Source organism: Populus trichocarpa, chromosome 1 (assembly GCF_000002775.5).
Source record: "Populus trichocarpa isolate Nisqually-1 chromosome 1, P.trichocarpa_v4.1, whole genome shotgun sequence".
Lineage (NCBI taxonomy): Eukaryota > Viridiplantae > Streptophyta > Magnoliopsida > Malpighiales > Salicaceae > Populus > Populus trichocarpa.
In genome coordinates, this window is record NC_037285.2 from 38928991 (window position 1) to 38955809 (window position 26819).

At 31.3% G+C, this 26819-nt stretch overlaps 3 protein-coding genes across 7 annotated transcripts in view; all 3 read left to right on the plus strand.

Annotated features, from left to right (window-relative positions):
• The window catches only part of LOC7487566 (ADP-ribosylation factor GTPase-activating protein AGD12), a 29482-nt gene extending 4961 nt beyond the window's left edge, over positions 1-24521 (plus strand). Inside the window, exons 1-10 of one of the 5 annotated variants that reach the window (XM_024593625.2) lie at positions 15729-15988; positions 17653-17718; positions 17802-17921; positions 19210-19291; positions 19482-19557; positions 21476-21639; positions 21850-21988; positions 22062-22178; positions 22606-22701; positions 23960-24521. In XM_024593625.2, the coding sequence (XP_024449393.1) occupies positions 17885-17921; positions 19210-19291; positions 19482-19557; positions 21476-21639; positions 21850-21988; positions 22062-22178; positions 22606-22701; positions 23960-24241 (993 nt within the window). In that variant the 5' untranslated portion in view covers positions 15729-15988; positions 17653-17718; positions 17802-17884 and the 3' untranslated portion in view covers positions 24242-24521. Of the gene's footprint in view, positions 1-15728; positions 15989-16374; positions 16550-17652; positions 17719-17801; positions 17922-19209; positions 19292-19481; positions 19558-21475; positions 21640-21849; positions 21989-22061; positions 22179-22605; positions 22702-23959 lie in introns of those variants that run through there. The other 4 variants (XM_002298854.4, XM_052445823.1, XM_052445821.1 and 1 more) reach the window with 4 other exon arrangements.
• LOC7487564 (uncharacterized) lies at positions 685-1894 on the plus strand. Its single transcript, XM_024600344.2, has one exon. It carries the CDS (start codon positions 1249-1251, stop codon positions 1735-1737), a length of 489 nt encoding a protein of 162 aa, XP_024456112.1. The 5' UTR covers positions 685-1248; the 3' UTR covers positions 1738-1894.
• On the plus strand, positions 7962-11874 carry LOC7487565 (ferredoxin--NADP reductase, root isozyme, chloroplastic). The gene is made up of 5 exons (XM_002298853.4): positions 7962-8251; positions 8360-8416; positions 9632-9964; positions 10357-10576; positions 11176-11874. The coding sequence occupies exons 1-5, from the start codon at positions 8225-8227 to the stop codon at positions 11673-11675; spliced, it is 1137 nt and encodes a 378-aa protein (XP_002298889.3). The 5' UTR covers positions 7962-8224; the 3' UTR covers positions 11676-11874.
• Positions 24522-26819: the final 2298 nt, after the last annotated feature.

The following is a 26819-nucleotide window of genomic DNA, read 5'->3' on the forward strand; positions in this document are numbered from 1 at the left end:
TAGTATTAAGATAGTTTTTGTGTTTTTCCTGCCAAAGAAAAAACTATTTGGTTAAAGCATATTTAGGAGGGTGGTTACGGTTGTTTTTCAAAATATTTTTCATTCAGAAATGTATTAAAATAATATATTTTTTATTTTTAAAAATTATTTTTAACATCAGAATATCAAAAAAATATGAAAATATAAAAAAAAATATTAATTTAAAAAAATAAAAAAAAATCAATTTTTTTTAGAAGTAAAAACAACAGGATTTTAGTTAAACAACTTTTACTTTTTATACTATACCTATATGAGTAGGTTTTAAATCTTGATTTTTGTTGAAACTAAAATAACTTGTTTTTTATTTATATAGATTTATTTATATTTATTTTACATGTAAAAGACACATAAATGTGAGAAAGTGTGGATTTTAAAAGATTGATATTAATTTTTAAAATATTATTAAATAATTTATGTTTGTTCAGGAGTGTTTAAAAATATGGTAGAAATTATATTTGAAAATGTGTTTTTTTAAAAAAATATATTAAGATAATATTTTTTATTAAAAGTAAAAAAAAAAAAAGTGAAATAGCTGTTGAGCCGGAACTCCAAAAATGCCATAGGAATCCACAGGACCACAGCTACATTTTAAAAAATGGACGGTCGAGTAAAACTGAAAAGACATGAAAGGCCACCTGGTACAAGACGAATCTATGATCATAAACAAATCATTGAAGCCCTGTTATTGAATTGATACCCCCATTATAACTTTAGTTAGCATAAAGATGAAAGGCAAGCAAATAATTGCTATTTGATGCGAGCTTTACTTTAGAAAACTAAAGCAAGATATAAATCTCCCACTGGAACATCCTCCTTTTCACTGTGCAGTGTCATGTGAAGATAGGAAAATCACACTGCTGGTTCTTGCTTGCATCTGTTGCTTTTATTGTTATGTGTTGAGCAGTAGCAGCAACAGGCAGGTAGTAGAAGACAAAGAAAGCAGCGGCGAGAGCGATGAACACCTTTTGTGATTGTGAAGACTTTCGGTCCCCGACAACCATTCACGCGTTTCTTCGTTTTTTCTTTTAAAACTAAAGCACATTAAGAAAAAAGGAGAGAGAGCGAGAGCGAGAGCGCGAGACCAACCGACACCGTTTGTTCTCTCCTTCTTTATTAATACTTACTGGTGTTTATTTTGCTTTGAGACATGCAGTGAGAGCCAAACAGACTAACAAACCAACAAGAGGCGTCTGGACTGGAGAGCTAGAAATGGTTTCTTTTAAAGAAATCACCCTCAAAGTAACGGCTATCTACATGCAGCTCTCGATCATCGTCATGATCATCATCGTACAGGACTCAAAAGCCAGGGAGCTACGACCGTCTGACCACGGGCTTGAGTACCAGAGCATGCCACCAACAGGGGTGAGATTCCCACCTGACATGAAGCAGTTCTTTGGAGCATCTTCAGCGGCCACAAGTACGTCGTCGTCCGGGGTTGCATTGCCGAAAGCAATGAACTCGAACGACACCTCGTGGTGGAGAGCTGCTGGTGGTGGCGGCGGCGGCGGCGGCGGCGGCGATCATGTGAGGCACGTGCTGTTGGTAGCAAGCTTGGTTTGTGGGGTCACGGGTTTGGCCTTGTTAGTTACTTCCGCTTTGATTTTCTACTTTATGAGGCACAAAAACCAGTCATCGCCATCATCATCAACTACCAATAATAACCATAGGAGTATTGTTGTATATGCAGGTAAGAATTAACTAGTAGTATTAATTGTTGCTTAAGAATTACGAGCGAGTGTTTTCTTTTTTGGGAGGAGAAGAAATGTTTACTTTGTTCTTTTTGCCTTTCAAAAACGACGTGTCGTGTTCAGTCTGATGGGCATCCACTTAGAACAATATTTACTGAGTTTCAGCTTCTTCTGTTTTTTTCTTTTCAAATTCTCGTACAGAGAAATACATACATTTAATCTAATTAATTAAAATCAATTAATTTTGAAGTGTTTTATACGTAAAGGAATAAAAAAAAATTTAAAAAAAATTAATTTTTTTTAAATATCTTTGACCCGCAAGAATACGTTGACTACGAAGGTATTTTTATTATTGGTTAGAGTAAGGGAGAAGTATCTGAAATATGTGGGTGGAAATGCTACAGCTGTGAGCATCACAGGGCAGTGATATTTTGGTAAACATAGTATACGATAGGGGAAGAAAAGATACCGCTAGTCCTGTCCAGCTGGCATACATGATTTATTTATTTATTTATTTATTTATTTATTTATTTATTGGGTTTGTCAGCTGGTAGTGGCCTGATCCAGCTCAACTTTGTGCTTACTAGTGGATAAGATTAGGTATTGGGTCAAATAATGCACATGATGGGATTAAAAGTTTTCCTCCATAGCTAGCTTGCTTTTAAATATTTGTGACCATACCGGTGCCCTAAGCAAGAAGATGATCAGCTCCAGCTTCCAAGCCTATCACTTCCGTAGCTTTGTTGTTGTTGGTAGAATGCTATGATAATGATAGTGGTTTCAAAAGAATCTATAGATATTTAAAAGTATCATGCCTAATTGAAGTGTATTGGAAAAAAATAATTTTAAAAAAATCATGACTCAAGTTGGCGTGTCAAATTTACGAAATAGTTATGAGGTTAGAATGACCTTACAGAATAAAATAAAATAATAGAGGTCAACTAAAAAAAACTAGATGATAAAAGATGATAATGAAAAAAATTGATTAAAAAAATATCAGAAAAAAACCTTAGTCAACTAGGTTAACTTAACTAATATGTGACCCTCGATGTGAGATTGAGATAAATTCATATAAATGAAAGTGAAAAAATCACAAAGATGAAGGTCCAATAAACTAATTTTGAAGGATGAAATTGAAAAAAAAAATCAATTTAAAAAAAAAACTAAAAAAAAGACCATAATCAAATCGGACTAATATTCAAAACTCTCGATTCAGGTCATGACATCAAGTTACCCCACAGAAGATAAACCCGGAAAAATCATGAAGCAAAATTCTCAATCTTCCATAATTAAAAGAAAACAATTACCAATAAAAAATAAAGATCAAATCTAGTAAAAAAATTAAATAAAGTAAAATGATGGATGATATTGAATAATAAAATAAATCAATAAAATAATAAAATAAAATAGCAATAAAACACGATGACTAAAATTAATATAAATATTAAAGGTGATAAAATAATGAGATAAAATTGAAAAATAAAATAAATAAAGTTAAGGATAAAAAAACAAAAAAGTTACCAATAAAAATAAAAAACCAAATATTATAGATAAAAAAAAACACAAACTAATTATGATGATGAGAAAAGGTTGAAAGAAATAATTAAAGTATTTTTTTTATTTAGAAATGTATTAAATTAATATGTTTTTAATTTTTAAAATTTATTTTTTATATCAATCTAAAATTATAAAAAAATATTTTTTAAACATAAAAACAAATCAGTTCTCTATGATCATCGACCCATCAAAGGATGAAATTGAACAATATTTTAGCACCGAGCAACAATGGGTTTCAGTAATAATAGGTTTAGCTAGCTGAAAGATTAAGGCCATAATTCAAGGATATAAATAAGGCAAAAGAAGCCCATTCACATGATCCAAACATACTGGCTCAATCTAGAAGGCACATCAGCCCGAATCCCATGCTTCTTTCTATTGATTTTCACTCTGTGTTTATTTTCTGGAAAATAATTTTTAAAAAACAATTTTTTAAATTTTCTTGTGTTTATTTGCTATTAGAAAAATTGATCAACAGAAAACACTTTCTAGTCAAAGAAAATTTTTGCTTGGTTTCCAGGAAAGTATTTTCCTTTTATTTTGGGCGGAAAACACTTTCCGGAAGTTGTGAAAAAATTAGAAATGTCATATTATTTACTGATTATATCAAATTTGGTCCTCAAACTTTTGATTGCTATATATATTTTGTTTTAAATATTTATTTTTCAATTTCATCCCTTAAAATTTAATTTTTATATTAATTTTGGTCCTCATTTTTATAATTGTTATTTGTTTTTTCCTTATTATTTTTTAATTGAATTTTTTTATCTATTAAATTTGGTTCTCATTCTTTTGATTGTTACTTATTTTATTTGAAATAATTTATGAAATGTTAATTATTATTATTTTAATTTATTCATCTTTTAATTTTTTTTTTATTTTTTAGATTTGATCTCTATTATTTTGATTATTATTTATTTTATTTGAGATAATTTATGAAATTATATTTTTTTTAATTTCATTCTCATTCAATTTTTTAATTTGTAAGATTTGTTCCTCATTATTTTAATAAACATGAAAAAAATAAAACATTAATAAGTTATTTTCCAGCTCATTTTATATGACATAACCAAACACTGGAAAGTGTTTTCCAACTTATTTTTCATTACACTACCAAATATCAAAAAATAATTCTCTTTTCTAGAATTTATTTTTTTAAAAAAAATTATTTTTCAATAAACAAACAGAGTATAGATTTCTTATCGTGAAAGGATTTTTTTTTTATTATTTGATAGATGACAACAGAGGGTAGGGGAGGACAAGATAGCAGGAAAAGGAACGATGTTGTGAATTTCCTCGTCAAAAAACAAGGCCGAGTCATTTCTCATACTTGGATTAAATAAATCCAGCACAAATGAATCGAACACATCAATATAAAAGCATGAAAAAACATCGTTTGGGTACCTCGTTGCTTCGAATATGTTGAATCCGTGGTTAAGGTCTCTTCAAGGACATCTATCCTCGTCCCTGTGATTGTCAGAAATGGATGTCCAAGCATGAGAAGCAATTTAGCAGGCATCGGCTCTTTTTTCCTTTCAAGAACAGAGAAATCAGCCGGAAATATCAACTCATTTTCCGGCACCAAAACATCCTTCTTAAAGCCCTTTGGATAACAATTTGATCGATCGGCTAGCCTGATGACCACAATTGTTCTCATGCTTCATGAAGCTTATCACCATCCCTCTCTTCAACTGCTTTTTCCTCTACACTGGACAGAATTCCCGCAAGAACCTGGAAGTCAATTGCTTCCAAGTAGTGATGCTACCTAAAAGCAAATAATTCAATCATCTCTTGGCATCATCTTTCAGATAAAAAGGAAAAAGAATTAACCTGAGCACTTCGATTGTTAAATTCCAAGTATTTTGTCGACTGCACAATTCATAAGTCTCTCCAATGTGAATCTAGGGATCCTCAGAGCAAGTTCCCCTGAAATGTAGAAGTGAACTAAGCAAAGATGGAAGTATAGAATATGTCTCCAGATTTTCTAAAAGGCGTGTTCGTGATGGAGAACCAATATCGATGGGCAAAAAAGAATCCAAAGAGGCCTCGCTTCTGTCACATCATCCATTTCCTCCTGATCGACTTGTTACTTGGAAGTTGTTGAACTTTTCGATGATCCATTTGCTAAAGAAACCTATCTCCTTTCCTTTCAAAATGCTTTGGATGCCCGCATGTTTTCCATGCCCGCTCAATACTAGCCTTGTTTTACTCGTGTGCTAGAACTAATTTTTTTTATATAAAAAATAATATTTATGTGTTGCAATAAAGTAAAAAAACCACGTTAATTAGAACTGGGTTAACTTGAAATATCCTATTAAACTCGCGACTCAAATTATATAATTGAAATAATCTGATAAAAAAATAAAGAGAATTATAAAGTCTTTGTAAATAAATAAATAAATAAAAATTTGTGCTAACTTTTCAAACTCAATCAATGAAATGTTGAAGGATAAAATTGAAAAAAAAATTATGGTTTAAACCCGCGACTTGCCTTTGTAGATCCTTAATTATTAGTTTTTTAACATCATGTTCCTAGGTCAGAACCTCCTTATCTAGAAAACATCATCCTCTATCATGAACATGTCTTGCTCCATAACCTTCAATCATGGTAATCAATGAGCTCAACCAATAAGGTTTGTGCTTTAATACTAACTAACACAATCTAAACTCTATAACTGAAATTAAAAGGAAAATCACGAGAGGGATGAAATAAAAAGTTATTGAGAAAATCCCTTGATGTCATAGTTATTGTTTTAAAGAAGAGAAAGAGAATAACCTTTTTTATTAAAATTATCAAAGTCCACTAAAATTCAAACTAAACAACCCTATTTATACTAGTTTTAGGCCTAAACCCTAATCCTCAATAAGGAAAATAATATTTATAAATAATTATAGAGTTAATATAGAATCAAACTAATATTAGAATTCCTATACTAAATAAGAAAAAAAATAACCAAGGAAATTTTTTTAAAAAAATCCTACAATCATCAAAGTTATAAAAATTGGGCTCAAAAGAGTACTTTTATTTATTTATTTTTGGTTCGGGATTAAAAACTTAGGCTTTTAGAATTTTAACATGTCCCAGCTTATTCAGGCTTTTGATGAACCCATTAATTTAAAAATAAAACTAAAAATAAAAATTAATTATTATAAAAACGACGAGATCTCAACAAGTAGGAAAATACATAAAAAAATAATTAAAATTAATATAATTATTCATGGAATCATTTCAAATAGTAAAGTTGGGCATCTCATCTATTTAAAATAAAATCTAATTTCTCATCAAAAATAAATTTTTAGAATGAAACAAACCTCCTTAAGAACCTAAATCACTTATGAAATTAAAGTAAGCAAAATATATTAATGCTAGTTGGGGAGAAGAAGGGGTAACCTAATTGAAACCCCGAGGATTAGTCAAAGGCTAGTTAGGGAGAAGAAAGGGCAGCCCAACTAAAACCCCAAGCATATATCATCATGGAACCAAGAAAAAATTCAAAGCCTGGTGTACCAACCAAGAAAATATCTATGTCCAGGTCACAGTTTTCATGACTTCACGAGGGATAAACTAGAAACTAGATTAAAAGAAGAAGAAGAAGATACCATGCTCAATAAGCTTCCAACCCTCAAAAGTTTAAATAAAATCATTAAATTTGAAATAAATAAATAACGGTACTTACATGGAACGGGAAGGAAATAAAACATAGATGGATTGAAAAATCTAAATTGTTCATCACAAGTTTTTTTTTTTTAAAAAAAAAAAATCAATAAAAGAAAGAGAATAAAAAGTGGGAATATTCGTATAGGGAGATAGATTAACAAATAATCTTAAACCCGTTTGTTTGCTGGAAAGTAGTTTCTTTTTAGAAAGTGAATTCTGGAAAAGTGAATTCCGGAAAAGTGAATTATTTTTCGATGTTTGGTAGTGTAATGAAAAATAAGTTGGAAAACACTTTTCAATGTTTGGTTATGTCATCGAAAATGAGCTGAAAAATAATTTATTAATGTTTTATTTTTTTCAAGTTTATTAAAATAATGAAGAACAAATCTTACAAATTAAAAAGGTTAAATAAGAATGAAATTGAAAAAAAAATATAATTTCATAAATTATCTCAAATAAAATAAATAATAATCAAAATAATAGAGATCAAATCTAACAAATAAAAAATTAAAAGATGAAGAAATTAAAATAATAATAATTACCATTTCATAAATTATTTCAAATAAAATAAATAACAATCAAAAGAATGAGGACCAAATTTGATAGACAAAAAATTTCAATTAAAAAATTATAAGGGAAAAGCAAATAACAATTATAAAAATAAAGACTAAAATAAAAATAAAAATTAAATTCTAAGAGATGAAATTAAAAAAAAATTATTCAAAACAAAATATATATAACAATAAAAAATTTGAGGACCAAATTTGATAAAATCAGCAAATAATATGATATTTCTAAATTTTTCACAATTTTCAGAAAATATTTTCCATTCAAAATAAAAAAAATATATATTTTTCTAAAAATGAAGCTAAATATTTTTTCGACTAAAAAATATTTTTTATTTATCAAATTTTTTAATAATAAATAAACACAAAAAATTTTAAAATTAATTTTCAAAAAAATCACTTTTTATAAAACAAACACCCCTTAGTCTATAAAAATTATAGGAAGAGTAGGGGAAGAAAATGTACATTAATTAAGCACCAGCAGCCAGGGAGAGCCGAGAGGGCGGAAAGAGAGAGGCAAGAGGCAAACCCGCCCCGCCCCCGCCCCTTGCTACCCTCCAAAGGATCACTCTCACTCATAAACCTGCCTCCTCAGTCAACCATCAACTCTTCTTCACATGCATCATAGTATAAAAAACATTTCCAAGACCTCACTAATCACTCTCTTAATCTCTCTGTCTTTCTCGCTCAATTAATCTCATCATCTGCTGCTCATCATGGCTCATTTGGCTGCACTTTCTCAGGTTCCAAAACGCCATACCCTTTGGGATCTCTTTTCTTTTTTTAACTGTTGCCTCATCTTTTGTATTTGAGATTGATCGTTCTTTTTCTTTTTTATTTTGTCGCTGCAGGTTTCCTTTGCTGTTCCTGCTGGGAGCGATACCACCCTAAGGAGATCTGCTTTTAAGGTAATTTTAAATCTTGTTTCATGATCATGGAAGGAGATTATTAAAGGGTCTGTTTGGTTTCCTTCAACCTTTCCTCTTAGCAAGACGAAGGCAAATTTTTCGTTTTTAAAAGTTATTAAGATTTTGTTATTGGGCTGCCCTGTTTTTTAATGGGACTCACATAGAGAAAATCTGCTGTTTGTATGCTTGTTCATGTCCAAAAAATAAAAATAAAAATAAAAGGAAATTTCTGTTTGAGTTGAACATTTTCTTTGATAACTGAATGAGGATGGGTCACTTACAAGTTACAATTATGTTAAAAATGGATTTGATATTTGAAGGGTTATGAAATGTGGAAAGAGGTTGATATTCCAAGTTTGTGGATCATGATCTTTATTGCTATTATAGATGGAGAAGAAGAGTATGGTCATCTTTCAAATGCTGGAAAATAGATTGCTGAATAAGACACTTAATGGTGGCTGCATAAGTTCAAACTTGATAAGAAATTGAAAAAAAAGAAGGAGAAATGACATGAAACTGATTTTGTGCTCTTTAATTTTGAGCTTGCTATTAAGTTGTTCCTGAAGAAGAAATGCTTGCATGTGCTAGTTCATTCATGCATAGGTTACTTAGGGTGTCGACCTGTTTCTCCGCCCCCAAATATGCTTGCAAGTGAAATAATTGTCCTTTTAATCAAGAGAGAACTCTTTTGTTTGAGACGAAAAACATTCCCATGTCTAAACTGAAGGTCAATGATCCAAAGATCAAGCTGAAGTTTCTTTAGCTTATTGAGTACAAGTACAGCTTGCAGCAATCCTGTTATCCAATTTAAACATTGCATTTTGTTAAATGCTTCTGCACTTTGTTAGTAGTTACTGAAGCCCTGCTAGTTACCACAGTCTTCCATTAAGTGAAGTTGCCGGTCATTCCATATGTTTTTGCACATGCAAGCTGCTAAGCTATATGACTGGTTAAAATTATATCCTAATTTAATAGATCTTGTACTGGTTATTGAGCCAATTTTCTTTGTATCCAATAAGTAATCTCTACATGATGAGGCTCTAATCTGATTTGGACAATTATCCCTGTTTAAGCGTTTCAATCTGCTCCAATTTTCATTATGTGTTTGTGTATGTGTGTACATGTGTCTGCCACCCATGTTCTTTGCATTCATGAAAATGTGTGTGTGTGCATGCTAATTAGATCTCAAGGAAGTTGCCCATGATTTTGTTGCAGATTCAAAATATAAGCGTTGGTGATAAATCATGGCACCCTGCCTCATCTTTGGATTTGAAATCAAGGAATACTGGGTTGAAAAAACGATTGTTGGTATGCATGTCTGTGCAACAAGCCAGTAGATCTAAGGTTGCAGTTTCACCTTTAGGACTTGAAGATGCCAAGGAACCCCCATTGAATACATACAAGCCCAAGGAACCTTACACAGCAACAATTGTCTCTGTAGAGAGGATTGTCGGCCCAAACGCTCCTGGAGAGACTTGCCATGTAGTGATTGATCATGGTGGTAATGTTCCCTACTGGGAAGGACAGAGTTATGGCGTAATACCCCCTGTAAGTCATGTTATTTATCAATCTACTAGGCCTGCTATCATTATGTATATAGTTTGCATTAAATTGGTGACTTCTGCCTGTCTTTTTGGTGGTGGTGATGGTTTTGGGTGGGGATTGGGCATGTTGAAGATTGCATTGAAGTGCTAGAGCATGCATATGCTGTTCTAGTAAGCATTGTCATCCCAGTCATTTTAGTCTGAGCATGCTGTTAGCCTTTAGTTCCAAGTTGATATAGTTGAAATCTAGCAGATCCTGATCTACTCAATCCAGTCTAATTGAAGAGTGGGACTCTAGATTTTGCATTAAAGTCAACATTTTGCTCATCTTTTTTTGTAATACTTTGGTAATAATGCTTCTATTTAACTAATGTAATTTGTCTCTTTGCATCATAGGGTGAAAACCCGAAGAAACCAGGGGCCCCCCACAACGTACGTCTATATTCAATAGCATCTACCAGGTATGGAGATTCTTTTGATGGCAAGACTGCTAGTTTATGTGTCCGCCGTGCTGTCTATTATGACCCTGAGACTGGAAAGGAGGATCCTTCGAAGAGTGGAGTGTGCAGCAATTTCCTCTGCAACTCAAAGCCTGGAGACAAAGTTCAGATCACTGGTATGGCCCTGCTAATTTGGTGGAAAGACTGAGAAACTTGTTATTTTTTGCTGTATCATTTATTTATTTGTTTATTTCCTTAGTTCTAGCTAACCAAGGATGCTCTGGTTTCGTGTTTTGATGCTTAATTATTGATATATTGTTATTAGACAACAAACGATTCAAGTTGTTTTTTGACTTGACTAAAGCAAAATCATAATCATTTTAACTGAAATTCCTAAATTATTTTTAGATTTTAAGTTAAAATATTGCTTTAAGCAAAAAAAATAACCTTTTGATTGTTGACTTTTTACTCAAGTTTGATTGATTCATGAGCTACTTTTAGATTTAAATCAAAGTCTTGTTTTAAACTATTATTATGACACTGTTATCAAATATACCATTCAATTTAAAAGCATTTGGCTTAAAGTAATTTTTTTGTCATGACTTTGAGCAATCTATAACTCATGCCAAACAATCTATTAGTCTCCAAATTGCTGGTAAAACACATGAAATGTTGTTAGGATTGTCTCGGGTGCTTCTTGGAATGGGCTAGTGGATATAATTTGCATCACATGATGATTTATTAGCCATTAACTGTCCTAGAATATCTTTGGCAGGACCTTCTGGCAAGATAATGCTTTTACCTGAGGATGACCCAAATGCCACCCACATAATGATTGCTACGGGCACTGGTGTAGCTCCATTTAGAGGTTATCTCCGGCGCATGTTTATGGAGGCTGTCCCAACATACAAGTTTGGTGGTCTTGCGTGGCTTTTCCTTGGGGTGGCCAACAATGACAGTCTCCTCTATGATGAGGAATTTGCCAAATATCTTCAGGATAACCCAGACCATTTCCGGTATGACAAGGCACTCAGTAGAGAACAAAAGAACAAGAGTGGAGGCAAGATGTACGTGCAGGATAAGATTGAGGAATACAGTGATGAGATCTTCAAACGCTTGGATGATGGAGCCCACATATATTTCTGTGGACTCAAAGGAATGATGCCTGGGATCCAAGATACGCTGAAGAAAGTTGCGGAACAGAGAGGAGAGAAGTGGGATGAAAAGCTCTCACAGCTTAAAAAGAAAAAACAATGGCATGTTGAAGTGTACTGATATTGCATATTTATGAGCATCGAGACAGCAGCAGCAGTGTGGTCCTGTTAGGTACTGTGGCATTTTTCTGTTGTTGGTCAGCATCACATGAACTTGATTAGCTGAAACCATTCATCTGTGCTGTTAAATAATCAAATGGATTAAAACAAATTAGAAACCTTTTGTTTGGTATTGATAAATGATTCTTGTATCCTCTCAACGCAAGTTGTCTTTTGCTGTGTCAAGTATCAACCGTGGGAGTGTGTTTGGCAGTGTGATTGCGGGTGTTTTTTAAATAACTTTTTGTGCTAAAATACATGTCAATGATGTTTATTTATTTTTTAAAAATTATTTTTGACATCAGCATATCAAAACGATCTAAAACGTACAAACCATATTAAATTTTAACAAAAAAAAAAAATTTCAAATGGCCGCGTTTCCAAACATGCTCGCTTGTAGTGGCTGAAAGGGCAGCATATGTCATAAACTCATAACGATTATATAAAGGCGTCATAAACTCATAACGATTATATAAAGGCACTGGCTTGGTTTGGAATCCAAGGACTCTCTGGTGTTCCGGCCCATATGGGCTCCATGGCTTCTCTTTTTCAAGCATTTTACTTTTGTTTTACCATTGACCTCCCTTCCTCGCCCAAAAAAATGTGTTCGCTCTTTGCCCCCCTCGTTCTGAAGAATACGCTATGAAACCTAAAGTACTAACTTTGGTTATAGAGAAATGCGTTCTTTTTTTGTATTTTTGGGATAATTAATGGATGAAAGAGCTGCATGTTTACTTGAATTGTAAGATTAATGGGATGTTTGAGAATGTGGTAGTGGTTTTTTTAAAAAAATTAATTTAAAATAATAAAAATTAATTTTAAAAAAATACTGTTAAAATATAAAAACAAATAAGCTGTTTATAAATGTTTTTGTTCATCAAAGCCATCACTCAAATCCATCTAGTACCTAAGCCCAACAAACACTTTGCTTCCCTTTTATCGTTTTTTTGTTTTCTTTTTTGAAATTATTGGGTGGTAAGGTGGGAGATAGTGACATTAATGCTTGTTGTTTTTGGAATGGAAAGGAAAAGGGATAATTACGGATGGAAGGTGGAATAGAGTTCACCCCGTCTGGTTGGTTGATGTAACCCATTCCTTACTTCCACCTCATTTTGTTCAATCCGAGCAAACGGTAGAATCAGAAGATAAATCCCTAGTTGGGGGTGCGGGTAGGTTGGATAAAATTCAGTTTTTTAAAAAAAGTTAAATTAAGATGATAATTTTTATTTTGATTGTTTAAATACTTTTATATGATTTGTTTTATTATTAATATTTGTTTATTTGCTACCCTTGATTTGGATAATGTATAGCAAAATCAGTATAATATTCTCTATATAAGATAACTTAATCATCTTAAGTCTAAATATTTTTTATATAACAATTATATGAGCCTTTTCATGGATACAAATGATCTCTCTCAATATGTAATTTTCATGCTGGTCAGTTCAATATACATATCATCTGATAAGCATCTAAATATTAGTTTTAGGTATCCCTTATACCTTAACTTATAAGAACAATTGATTCTTTTCATAAAAGAAAGAATATAATGTGTCAGTATCAACAACTCAGATTGATGTCCAATGTTAATAGAGCATTAACTAGAAATATTTAAAAACAACACTTTGATACAATAGGAATCTCATAATTATAACAACTTTATAATTTTCTTTGCAAAATACTTTTGTCCCAAAAACTTTATATTCACTCTAGATTCATTAATCAAATATTTCATGAATATTAAAAATGAATAAGCCTTTATTAAAAATTAAATATTTTTACATAAAAAAAGTCAATATCATATGTAACCAATTGATTAGCTATAAGACATATATACTAACAAAATGACATTTATAAGGATTTATCTCATATTAGAGATTTACTTTTTTTTTATCCTTTATATTAGGTGCAAATATAAAATATTCAATACACATCTTATATTAAATTCTATGATATGAAACTCCAATTGATTTAGGTATATCCTAAGCATTTCAAACGCCTCACAGTGTCGATTTATAAACTTAATTTTTTTTTTTTGATAAATTGCTATAAAATTGTGAAATTTTAGAATAAAATGCTTATTATTTTGTATAATACTTGGACTGTTTGGACACTATTAATTTGATTTGATTTTTTTCTTAGTTTGAAATTATGTGGTTATTTGTGTTAAATTGTGAGATTATTTTTTGGATTGATATTGCTTTTTTGAACATTATGTTGGTGCAAGAGTTATATTTGGATTTATTTTAATTTATTTGGACTGACATGAAATTTAAATGAAGTATGTGAAATTAATAAAATTTGTGTGGATGGTTGGTGTTTTTTGGTTTTGAGTTGATGAATGATAATTTGTTTTGAATTGATATCGTGGTTAAAATAGCTTTGATAAAAACATTTTATTTGTGTCTTGCTAAACACGGTCTTCGTCCAATTTTTAATTTTTGAAAAATTATTTTGCAATTAATTTTGAATTTCTCACTTTTTTGTACCATCACGTGTTTAATATTTGAATTTAATAACCAATTTATTAAAATCATGAGAACTTGGCTTACATTTTAAAAATACCAAAAAACATTATTTTGTTAGTCTCAATATCAAGGATTACGAACTTATACGTAAGATGTATTCCTAGTATTAAAAAAAATACATTTTTTTTAACTCTAAAGTGTCCAGGCTTTAACTAGATAAGATAACGACCTCTTTATCGATAATGACTTTTTTAAAACCTTAGATATACTAATAGTTAAAAAACACAACAATATCTTAGTTTATATTAGACAAATAAACAAGGCAGCGTACATTAGGTAATGTCTATTAAGAGTAATATTTTTTCTCTATACACAGCTAGTCCCCTTATTTAGATCTTAAGACTAGTTAAGGTTTCTAATTACCAAAATACTAGGTAGCGACTTCTTCATCTTTTTTTTTTACTAATATCAAACAAGAATTTCTTATTTTTTTCTCTATTATCAAAGAAATCCCGACCCTATATTACTTTTTCTTTATACACATCTAGTCCCTTTATTTATATCTTAAGACCAATTAAGGTTTATAATTACCAAAATACCAGGTAATGACTCCTTTCTTCTTCTTTTTTTATACTAATATCAAACAAGAATTTCTTATTTTTTTCCTCTATTATCAAAGAAATCCCGACCCGAAAGAACGATTGTCCCACATGTGCGAAATTAACAATTCTTACACATTCATTTATTTGTTTTCTATTTTTTTTATCCAACCCGTAAAGCCTTGTAAATTGATTAGTTATATCCTAAATTAATTTCAGATATATTTGAGAAATACTAATACATATTATAAGTTAGTATTTAATTAATAAAGAAACAAAAACAAAAAAACAAATGAAACCTATTTCATTATATTTTCTTGTTTAATAATATAAAAATTCACATGAAAACTATTTTAAAAATAAATTAATATTAATATTAATATTTTAATTTTCTATTTATATTTTGTAACTAAATAACTTTCTATATTTTCTATATTTATTGTTGTATTTTAAAATACAAACCAAAACGTAACTTAGAAAAGATTACGAGTGCTTTTCAAATAACTTTTCGTATCAAAATGCATGTTAATGATTTTTTTTTATTTTTTAAAAATTATTTTTAACATCAACACATCAAAACAATTTAAAACATATAAATCATATTAAATTTTAGTAAAAAAAAAATTTAAAGCTTTTGAGAACACAACTCAGCAGCCGCGTTCCCAAACGTTCCCTCCCCTTATTGGCCTTATTGGAAAAACTGATGATAACAAAGTACTGGATACAAACACGTGGAAGATTCCGACGTGCTTATTAGGTGACAAGTTATGTAAAGTTCATTTTAACACAGTGCACTGCTTAATTACTCGGTCTAAACAGTTGGCTAAAAATTAATTATTTTTTTATATTTTAATTGTTTTCAATTATTAACATTAAAAATAATTTTTTAAAAAATAATTTTAAATAAAAATCACTATAAGAACAACGCAACACTCTCTCATTCAACTCTTATATTGCGTTTTAAACAATTAAACAATTAAATCTTATTACTCTCATCAATATTAATAATTGGATCAAATTTCAGATTTCTGTCATTCAATATATTTGTATATAGATCATTCCAATTCTCTCTCTCTGACTCTAATTTCCAATTCCAGTTTTACTTAAAACTTGAATTAAAAAAAGAAAAACATTCTGAACAAGGAGCAGTTGCAGAGATTTTCCGAGTCATAAACATTCTCTACGGTACCATCCATCCTTGTCGCAAGGTTAGACCTTCTTCTTCATCTTCTCATACTTACCATCTGTTTGTTTCTCTAGTAAATCGTGGAATCTCGCAAAGCACCATCTCCATCTCTCTTATATTTTTCTTTTTCCTATTTTCCTGCGTTTTCTCAGCATCCAAACAGATCGTTGAGTTACTTTTATGTTCGGTGTTATTATGATTCTTTTTTGAATTTTTGAAGTGTTCAATGGGTCTGTCATGCTGTTATTATTATTTGTAATTTTTGTTTTTGAGACATTAGGATCGGTGGTTTCTATGTGTTGGTTTGGTTTTGGAATTCTAATTTAGGTTGAATTCTATCTAGTTTTTTCATTTTTTTAGTGGGGCAAATCATGTCAACTTTAATGGGGGCGGGGGGCGGTGATATAGGCGTGCTTAACAGTAGCATACTAATAAGGCAAGGCAGATCACGTGGCTAGTCAGGGCGTTTTGTTGCTGATGTTTGGCATTTCATAGATTTCCTGCATCGTCCTCCTGCTGGATGATCCTCTACATGGAAGTCTACAGTTTTATAGTTCAGATTGGATTTAATGATGAATACAAGGTGAAATAAGAAATTTGATGATTGTGTCAGGAATCAGTTTTTGGATTATACTATTATTCTATTTTCAATGACGAGTAGATTTGATAGCTTAAATATTGTTATTTATGGTATTGAATTATTGACCATAAACAGGCTATTTATCCGATTCAATGTAAAGCTTAAACTTTTATCATTTCTTTGTTATTGAATCTTTAGATAATTCAAGCAAATAACAATGCTAGCATAGAACTGGGAAAACAGTGCTAGACATCGCTTTTCATTTTGTGAGGATATAACAGGCGACTGGTGACAATACCTAAGAGGTGGTGATTGTTGGAGATACAGCATTGGAAAGTGTTAGTGGCCTAGCATTTTGTGAGTAGCTGAAGCTGCTCTGGCATAATACATGTTGATGCCTGCTCAGGTTCGTGGGCTTTTAGCACTGCTAGAGGGCATTCTACATGCTTCATCATGGAGGTCAAAACCACTCTGCTTACAGTTCATTGGATAACTAGTTCACTGGATAACTAGTTGGTCTTCAAATGGCTACAGTTGGATGCTCACAAATTCAATCAAAACAGATGAACCCACTAACTGAGTTTTACCCAAGAGCTTTGAATTTTTCTGTGTTTTGAGTTGCGATATCTAGGTTCTGTAATGTCAAGCCTTGCATTTGTTTTATTCATAGGTGTCATGGGACCTTTGCAAAGGAGCCTCCACAAACGATACAAGTATCTCTTTCCTCTTTGTCCATAGCATCCATCTGCACCAAGAACCTAAACTTGCTTAGTTTCTTTTCAGTGGCGCACCAGCCACACCTTAGGACCTCCTTGTGGAAGAGCACCCAACTGATTTTCTTCTCCCCCTTTCTACTTCTACCAGAAAAGCTGCTCTAATTTTTTAGTTGTCAAGGCTGCTAGGTGTGTCTCTATTATCTATTTGTTTTGGACACTTGTTGTGTCACGAGGGGTCTTTGGAAAATTGGCTGTAATTATTTTGTTGGACACTTTGACCATCTTTGTATTTTATTATATGGTATTTGTGGTGGGTCAATAGTTCTGGTTTGGACAGCATCTACTTTAGTTTTTGATTTTCCCCCTCTTCTCTATGCCTTGGCTGTACAGTTGCTTTTGCCAGTTGCCAAGCACAAATCCTGGGATGGCTTTATGTTTTCTAAAAATTGGGAAAAGGTAAAAGGAATTTGTTTTTTTTTTTTTACCAAATATTTTAGTTTTCTATTATTGTTGCTGAACTGGGTTCCTTTCTTTTTGAGGTTCCTTTCTTTTTGGTCATTTTGTGCAGATAACTTGGTGGAGACAGGATTTTGTTGAATGATTTTTTGTTATTAGCAAAGCAATGAGCCGTTTGTCAGAGCTTCAGCAGGTTGCCTCAGGTATGCTGGTGAAGTAGCAATAAAGCATAAGAATAGTCAACAGGTTTACTATTGTAATTTGAATGTTTTTTAATGTTAAAGGTTTCTGCAGCAGCCCTGAATTGTTTATGAAGAAGATGGAAGGAACAAATTTAGGGTTTTTCCCTTGCTAAGCTTTTGCATAGAGGTTTATCATCATGTGAAAGTGGATTGTTCCATTATTCCTTGTTGATTTAGATTCTCTACAATGAAAAAAATGGAACTTTCTTAGACATAGGGAACTTAAATAATTCTTTGTGGAAAATCGATGGATGTCAAAGTGACCAATCATACCATGAACTCTATATTAGTTGGTGTTGTTTTGAGTATCATTATATGAAGCAACATTGCTTAATTGTAAAATGCTCAACTTTAAGAATATAGTCTGACCATGGATACCGAAAATCTTTGCTTTTGAATCTGAAATTTAGAATTTTATTCACTCCTAACGCAATTCAGTTTGACTTGTGATATGTTTAGACATGATATGGAGTATTGGCTTTATTTTGGTAAGATAGCAGAACTGAAGTTCTATGATGGATTTTCTTTCTGATAAATCCCTTTCTAGAAACTTGTATAGTAACTGATGATTAAGAGTTTCATCATTTTGCTATGTTGAAGAAACTTGACGATTGCTTGAACAATATTGGACTGCCCTATCTATTGGTTAACTGAAATGTACCGCGTAGATTTCTCATCGGTATCTCTTCTTGACATTCATTTTTATTGAGACTGACCAAGTTGCATTTATTCTACAAACTACATCGCTTCATAGAATGAAAATCATGTTGGTGTTTCTTTAGCTTGTAATAAATGTGCAATCATGCTACTGGTTGAAAATCTTTAGTGTATGATGTGAAAGTAACACCAAACTGCTGGTAGATGTGAGGAATGATTAGAGGAGGAATGGAAGTACTCCCAGATTGTTCACAATGCTTCTATTCCTTTATTTTTTTCACCATTCTCCCTACTTTTTTTAATGAAATAAGATAAATCAATTACACCATGTATTTTCTTTGTTTTCTGTTGGAACTTGGACACTTTGCTTTTTGCTGGATCAATAAGTATGTATGATTTGATGCCTTTTGTTGTATCTTCTGCAAATAAGTAGCCAACCTTTTTATCATTTTTTAATGACTGTAATACCTCCCATTCCATCTATTCTTCCCACCTTTCCCATTTTCAGCATCAATTTATTTGATCGTGTTATAAAGATCTTCTTATCTATTCTATATATTTAATCACTACATTTTGTTGTTGTTTTGCAAAGGTAAAAGAAGATTAAAAGATCTATTGCTCCAAAGTGATAATCGCTTTTGCGCTGATTGTGGTGCTCCAGATCCAAAATGGGCGTAAGTTGAATAATGTTAATGCCTTGTGGCTGTGAATATGCATATTAACAGAGCTTAAATGCACACTTCTTATTAGCAATCTGAAAAGTTATATTTTGTGCATATGTTTAAATTGAAGTCATGTTGAGGTTGGTTATTTTATTTTTTGACCCCGTGCTTTTAAGAAATCTGGTAACTCTCTTTCCTCCAGATCAGCAAATATTGGGGTTTTCATATGCTTAAAATGCTGTGGTGTGCACAGAAGTCTTGGTACACATATCTCTAAGGTAACTATTCCATATTGCCTCTAATTTTATTTTCTCAATGTTAGGAACCAATTGTTGTAGGGAAGTATAGTCCAGATGTTTAGGCGTTGCAATTTGAGTGACAATATTTACTTGCATTTGGTAATAGACATGAGAACTTGCTTCAGTTTTGAAATGAAACTATATAATCCTTTTATCCTAGACCTTCTTGTAGGGTTGTTCTACTAGGCACTTGATTGAATATATCAAGCGAAGAACCTTATTTTTTTTGAGAAAATGGTTAGAAATTTCATTAGATTATAATTCAACATACAATAGAGCATACTATCGCTCAGTATAGGAGAAGTTAACTCATGATAATACACGTGATGCACTCAACATCCCATCTTTATATGCTGTATCTGATTCATTTCATTGATCGAGAGCATGATATTAACATCAACCTCCATGACGCAGTATAATTTATAACCCTAGATTAGAATCTAGAATTGGAAACAATGATATAGAAGTGAAGATAAACTGAGGATAATGAAGAAAACAATGTGAAACAAATAGAGATAAAAAATCCAAAACAGAGGAAATAAAAGGTAATTATGAATAACAAAAAGTACAAAGAACTATTTAGAATTTAGTGACTGTAAGTGAAGAACAAAGAAAATCAAACTTGGAAACTGAAAGGATAGATCTCACATAAATGGGAAAGAGAGAATGCTCCTATCTTAGAGGAAAGGAAAAATTACAACTGATCCCCTTCTTAGATTAACATAATTTGTTAGATATTAGATATGAGGGTAGGTTGGAATTATTGTAGAACCAATTGAGGAAAACAAAAAATAGCACGAATCAATTTCCCAAGAAAATCAATTTATTGAAGAATCAAAGCACCATACATAACTTGAATGCCTAGCTAGGTTGCTTATATATAGACATCAAAACAAATAATAAAAGTGAAAAACCAATATTTGATAGTCAAAGTCCTGATAAGGACAGGAAAACCTACTAAATTGTACTAAAAGGCTAGAATAATCATAGAAAATCAAAATTTCATAACAATCAAATACTAATCCCATTGTAGCCTTTCTCCATTCCTTGTCAAAAGTTTTTAAGAACACTATTTTGTCGCATTTGTCTCACAATTTGAGAAATTTCTTTACAAGTAAACTAAACCTAGGTGAATGATCCCTTGCTTCACTTAAGACCCACTCATGATGGAATGGGATTGAGGATTTTATTCTTCTTAAAACAACTTAAAGATCATAAAGAATAAACAAGAAAAAATTAATAGAGAAAACCATGGATTTAATTATTATAATGTTTTATTAATGTGATTTGTAAATATCATAAGATGCAACAAATATGACATGTATGGTTTTTTCTGCAATATGTACATGTGGCTTGCATAATTGCAATCATTTGGTGATTTATAATTTGAAGTTATTTTCCAAGGAAAATAGAAAGATCAATTGGATTATAGGAGCACAAAATGAATGGTTGAATTATCCAGAATATGGTCCATGTTTGATTCCGGGAGCATGTTTCGATCTAGAAGAAAAAATAAGATCCCTAATTATATTCTTTATTGTATTTAATTAGTCTTGTTTTTTATGTTGGACTTCTTTGTTTCATTGGCTCTGACAGCAACCACTTTGTTTAATCTGAATTAGTCACAAAAGCTTATGAATTAGTTGTTGTGTAAATATTTGACCTTTCAAGTTTCTTTTATCGTTTTGTTATTGTTAGTCTCATTTTGAGTGTACAAAATGAAATAAGATTGACGTTTTATGTGTCTTTTTTTCCACACAAAACATTCATGTAAGTATGTGCCTGCTTTTTAAAGTATGAATTCCAATTGATGTTTGTATGTTTGCTTATAGCTGATCTTACCATGTTCAAACAGGTGATTCTTTTGTTTAGAACATGATTAATTTGGATTGTTCAGGTTTTATCCGTGACGTTGGATGAATGGTCTGATGATGAAATTGATGCCATGATTGAAGTTGGAGGAAACTTGTCTGCTAATTCAATTTATGAGGCCTTTTTACCTGAAGGAGTTTCAAAGCCAGGGCCAAATTCCAGTAATGAGGAGCGTACGAGGTTCATCAGGTTAGAAATGATTTGCCTTAAAACACTCACCCTGTTAACCTGTCATTTTTTTTTTAATTTTCTTTTTGCATACTAGTATAAAACTTATATGGAAAGATTAAGTCACTTTTATTGCAGATTAGATCAAGCATGGTGTTATCACTAGAAAGTTACTGGTGTTCGTAGATTGGATGTTAATAGTGTTTACATATCTTATTCTGTTTCTCACAGGTCAAAGTATGAGCTTCAAGAATTTTTGAAACCTAGTTTGCGGATCACATCGGGGAAGACTTCCTCCTCTTCTCTCAAGTCAAGTTTATCCACAAACCTTTTTGATAGTTTTCAAATTCCGAGTGTCTCACAGAATTTGGTAAATTTTTGGCTTACCTTTTTTGTTTCCATACTCTCTTTCATACTTGGATAACATTGAGAAATTGTTACAGGATGGCATAGTAGAGTTTATGGGAATATTGAAGGTTAAAGTTATAAAAGGTACAAATTTAGCTATTAGAGATATGATGTCAAGTGATCCCTATGTGATCGTTGCTCTTGGGAAACAGGTTAGTGAAATTTGTATCTTTATTTTATTTTTTTCCACTTTTATTTCTCCAAATTCTTCGTTGAGACAAGTTCATATAATAATTTCTATTTGTAAAATCAGGTGCGGATCTTTGGTGCCATGCCAAGTAGAGATTCTTTTTTGTCTATTTTTACCAAGGATAATATTAATCACAACCATTTGATAAAATGGTTGATACCAATATACCATTCAATTTATTGGCCAACCCGTAGACCTTTGTAAAATCTTGACTGCAGTTTCATAATTAATTTTTTTTAATTGAAGTGACAAATAAATGTTTTGTATACATCTTCATTCTGACGGATCAATTTTGATTGGTAGAATATTATATTATAATTAAGAAAGTGAAGGGGCTGCTTTGATTTTGATGCTAGTCACTAATGATAAAATGTGATTTGTGTTAATAGACTGCTCAAACCACCGTGATGAAGAGCAACTTGAATCCAGTCTGGAATGAAGAACTCATGCTATCTGTTCCACAGGATTTTGGGCCCATAAAGTTGGTAAGTTTGTTTATAATTTTTATGATGTTGCATTCGAATTTTCTATTCATCCAGTTATGGATCCAAAGCTACAAGAGTAAAGCTCTTTAGCTGTTTTTTTTTTAACTCGGAGGTGGAAATTCACTGTTTTCCTAGTTATTTTACTTTTTAACCCATTGTAGTCTATTTGACCCCCCATATGTAGTATTTATAAGGGTTGTGTTCGTGTATTCATTTTGAATACATAAGCAAGTTATTGAATATAGCATCGTTTTAAAACCCGATCCAGGAGTTGACCTGGTTTAAGTCCTGGAAGGTCAGGAGACTCAACTTGAGTTGACCTAAAAAAATTTATATAAGGGGCAGGGCAGGTTGCAGTTGATCAAATTGCCATCTGTTAGTTTTATTGGAAATTTAGATTGAAAAAAATCAAAAGAGGAGAGGGGAACGCTTTAGAATTTAGCTCCTGACCTGTAAAAAATTTGGAGGCTGCAACATATCAAATGCAAAAAAAAAAAAAAAAAATTGGAATAGAGAACTCTGCCACAAACCATCTCTTCTCTCCACCACCCTCAAACAGCCATGCCACCCATCCACCTTCCTGTCGATTTGCCTTTCTCCCATCAAATCACCATCTGCCTCCATAAAACACGCCTTCACCAGCCACTCATAACATCACAGCCTTCTTCCCCTTCCTCTCTCCACCCAAAACCCAACAGCCCCAACCATGCCACAACCATCAATGTCTGGAGATAACCATCCACACAGCCATCAACATCTAGAGTTTTACCATTCAAGTATTTTTTTCTCTCTTATAAATCTTTTTATCTTTTGATTCTTTCATAGGAGTGACCCGGGGATGGGTTTTGAACTGAAGTCTAGAAATCTTCATGTGGATTAGGAAGAAGAAGCTTGAATTGAAGCGAAGATTGAAGAGGGGAAGAAATTAGTGATTAGGATTAAAAACAGAACGTATATGGATAACAAAAGGACGTTGGCCTTGAGTCACCCTGCTGGGTCAGTTTGGGTTTTAAAACTATGGGGGATATAATACTTGTGTTGTCGTTATAAACCACAACTACTTCCATAGTTATCTTGAGTAATCAGGCAAATACTTGTGTTTTTTTTTTTTGCTATAAATTTGCTATTACTAAAACTAATTTGCTACATCTCATTAAATGAATCCTTTCACCTTTATCCGTCAATGAACAAATTCTTGGTTATTCTAATTTGCTCATGGCAACTATTTGCCTTACCTTTTGTTTGTTATGCATTGCAGAGCGTTTTTGATCATGACACATTTTCTGCCGATGACATAATGGGGGAAGCAGAGATTGACATCCAGCCATTGATCACATCAGCAATGGCATTCGGGGATCCAGAAATGTTTGGAAATATGCAGATTGGAAAATGGCTGAAATCAAACGACAACGCCCTCATAGATGATAGCATCATAAACATTGTTGACGGGAAGGTGAAACAGGAGATCTCATTGAAACTCCAGAATGTTGAATCTGGGGAACTACAAGTAGAACTGGAGTGGATGCCTCTTGACCAGTAAATAGAAATCTTAATCACCCCTTCCATTTCAATAAAAACCATATCGATTGAAATTATTATATGGAATGACCATATAGTTCACTTCTTTCGATTTATTCCTTGGTTTATGTTCCCCCCTCTCTTGTTTTGATAGTTTTACTTCTAACTTGTAAGAGGCCATAGCTTGTTTGTTGTTAACTCTTGACAATTTTTAAAGTTTTGAAATAAGAGGGAGCAACATGTACAAAAGAACATGCACATTCATTTTTTGTAATATATCATGGAATTTAAAGTTTCATCAACATTTTTTGTAATATATTATGGTTTCTACCAAAATCAATTTCAATATTGTTTTCGATTGTCATAGTGGTTATCACGATTTTTTTTTTTTTCAAGATTGTCTTTTTTATTTATTTATTTATTTTTGTTTTTGTATTTTTTTTAAAATTATCTTTGTCAATTTTTTTTTAATATTGAACTGATTGAGAATTTAGTTCTATAGTTTTTTTCATTAAAATATTATGGATTGCCACAATGTTTCCTTACATGGTTTTTTTTTTTATGAATTTTTTTCTTTTTTTTTTCCAGAATAGTCTTTGTTGATTTTTTTTTTCATATTGAGCTGGTTGAGAATTTTGCTTCGTAGTTTTTTTTAAAAAAACACTGTAGATTGCTACAATGTTTCTCCACATGGTTTTTGTTTTGTTATAGTGTTTCCCTACATGTTTTTTTTTTAAATTATATTTGTCAATTTTTTTTTTAATATTGAGCTAGTTGGGAATTTAGCTTTAACTTTCCCCACATGTTTTTTTCCCCTTTGTTTTCTATTTTTTTTTGTTTTTTTTCCAAAATTATCTTCTTCTTTTTTTTATTTTTTTGTGTTTTTTTTTAGAATTGTCTTTGTCGATTTTATTTTTTCATATTAAGCTGGTTGAAAATTTAGCTTCGTAGTTTTTTTTTAAAACAATGTGGATTGTTACAGTGTTCCCTCACATGATTTTTTTTTGTTATGATTTTTTTTCAAAATTGTTTTTATCGATTTTATTATTTTTAATATTGAGCTGGGTGAGAATTAAAATTGTTGATTTCCCCGTGAAACACTATAGATTGCTACATTGTTTCTCGCATAGTTTTTTTTTCCTTTCGTTTTTTTTTGTTATGATTTTTTTCAAAATTATCTTTGTCGATTTTATTTTTTTAATATTAAGTTAGTTGAGAATTTAACTTTGTAGTTTTTTTCTTAAAAACATTGTGGATTGCAATACTTTTTCTCTATATATATATTTTTATTTTTTTATGATTTTTTCTATAAACCCACGACAATGTACAAGCATGCTACAAGCTCGCGGCATAGTGCAGACATGACATCTAGTTTGTTCTCTAAATTTCGTAGTTTAGGATCAGGAACTATCGCTTTAAGATAATACTTATATGTAGGAAAAAAGAAATAGATTCCTTTAATAGTGAATAACTAGATTTGTGGGTTGACGTTGTGTCACGGGTAAGAATTCTTTTCTATTGGTTACAAAAAAAAAAAAGGGTGCCTGTACAATGCAAGAGTGTTTTAAAGAGAAAAAAAACCCGACTCTGATTGAGCAAAAAAAAAAAAAAAAGAAGGTATAATCTAATAAGATAATAATAATAATAATAAAAGATAATGACAGGTAATGTAACATTTTAAAAAACAAATCTTTAGGATTTGCAAAAAAAAAGGGTCACCGTAATGAAAAAGGTGATGAAGCTAGGATTCCAGCCAGACAAATAAAAAAACAAAGGAAAAGAAACTGATAAAAAAAGAAAAAACCGATCTCAGCTAATCTAAATGAGCATGTCAAATATACAAATCAGGTAACAAGATCAGGATAAATTAACAAAAAACAAATAAAAAAAAAGCCAAATTCTAATTCTGAACAAATCATATACAGAGAGATGGAATTGAGAAAAAAATCAATGACAAAAAAAACAACTAGTAAACCGAGCAAGCCAACTAAGCTCTACGACCTAGATCATGCGAATGAGATAACTCAATAAAAGTAGACAAGAAAAGATTATGATGCTAACTTCTAAAACAACCCAATGCTAAAGAACAAAATGTAACAAATATTAAATTAAAAAAATAATCCTAAAAAAAACTTCAAGCCAACTTAAGCTAAGTCGCCAAACTTACGGTCTAAATTATGGGATAATGATAAAAGAATATAAAGGAAATTGAAACAAATCATGAATCTCAATATCAAAAAATTCCAACCTTGAAGGATGGAACTGAAAAAAAAAATAATTTTTAACCAATCTAATGTTGAAGGATGAAGTAAAAAAAATCAATTTAATTTTTTTTTCAAAATAAATTCAACAAAGTACGACAAATAAAAAGAACCGAGCTGAGCTAGGTCATTTCTTAAATTAGTGAAAAGTTATATAGAAAGAAAGAAAAAAGTAAAAATAGGATAAAATTTGATAGGAAAAAAAACTTAAGGAGGATGAAATTGTAAAACAAATTAATTTAAAAAATTATCTCAAATAAAACAAATAGTAATAAAAAAAATGAGGACTAAATTTGAAAGATGAAAAAAATTAAAGAGCGATGAAATTGAAAAAGAATT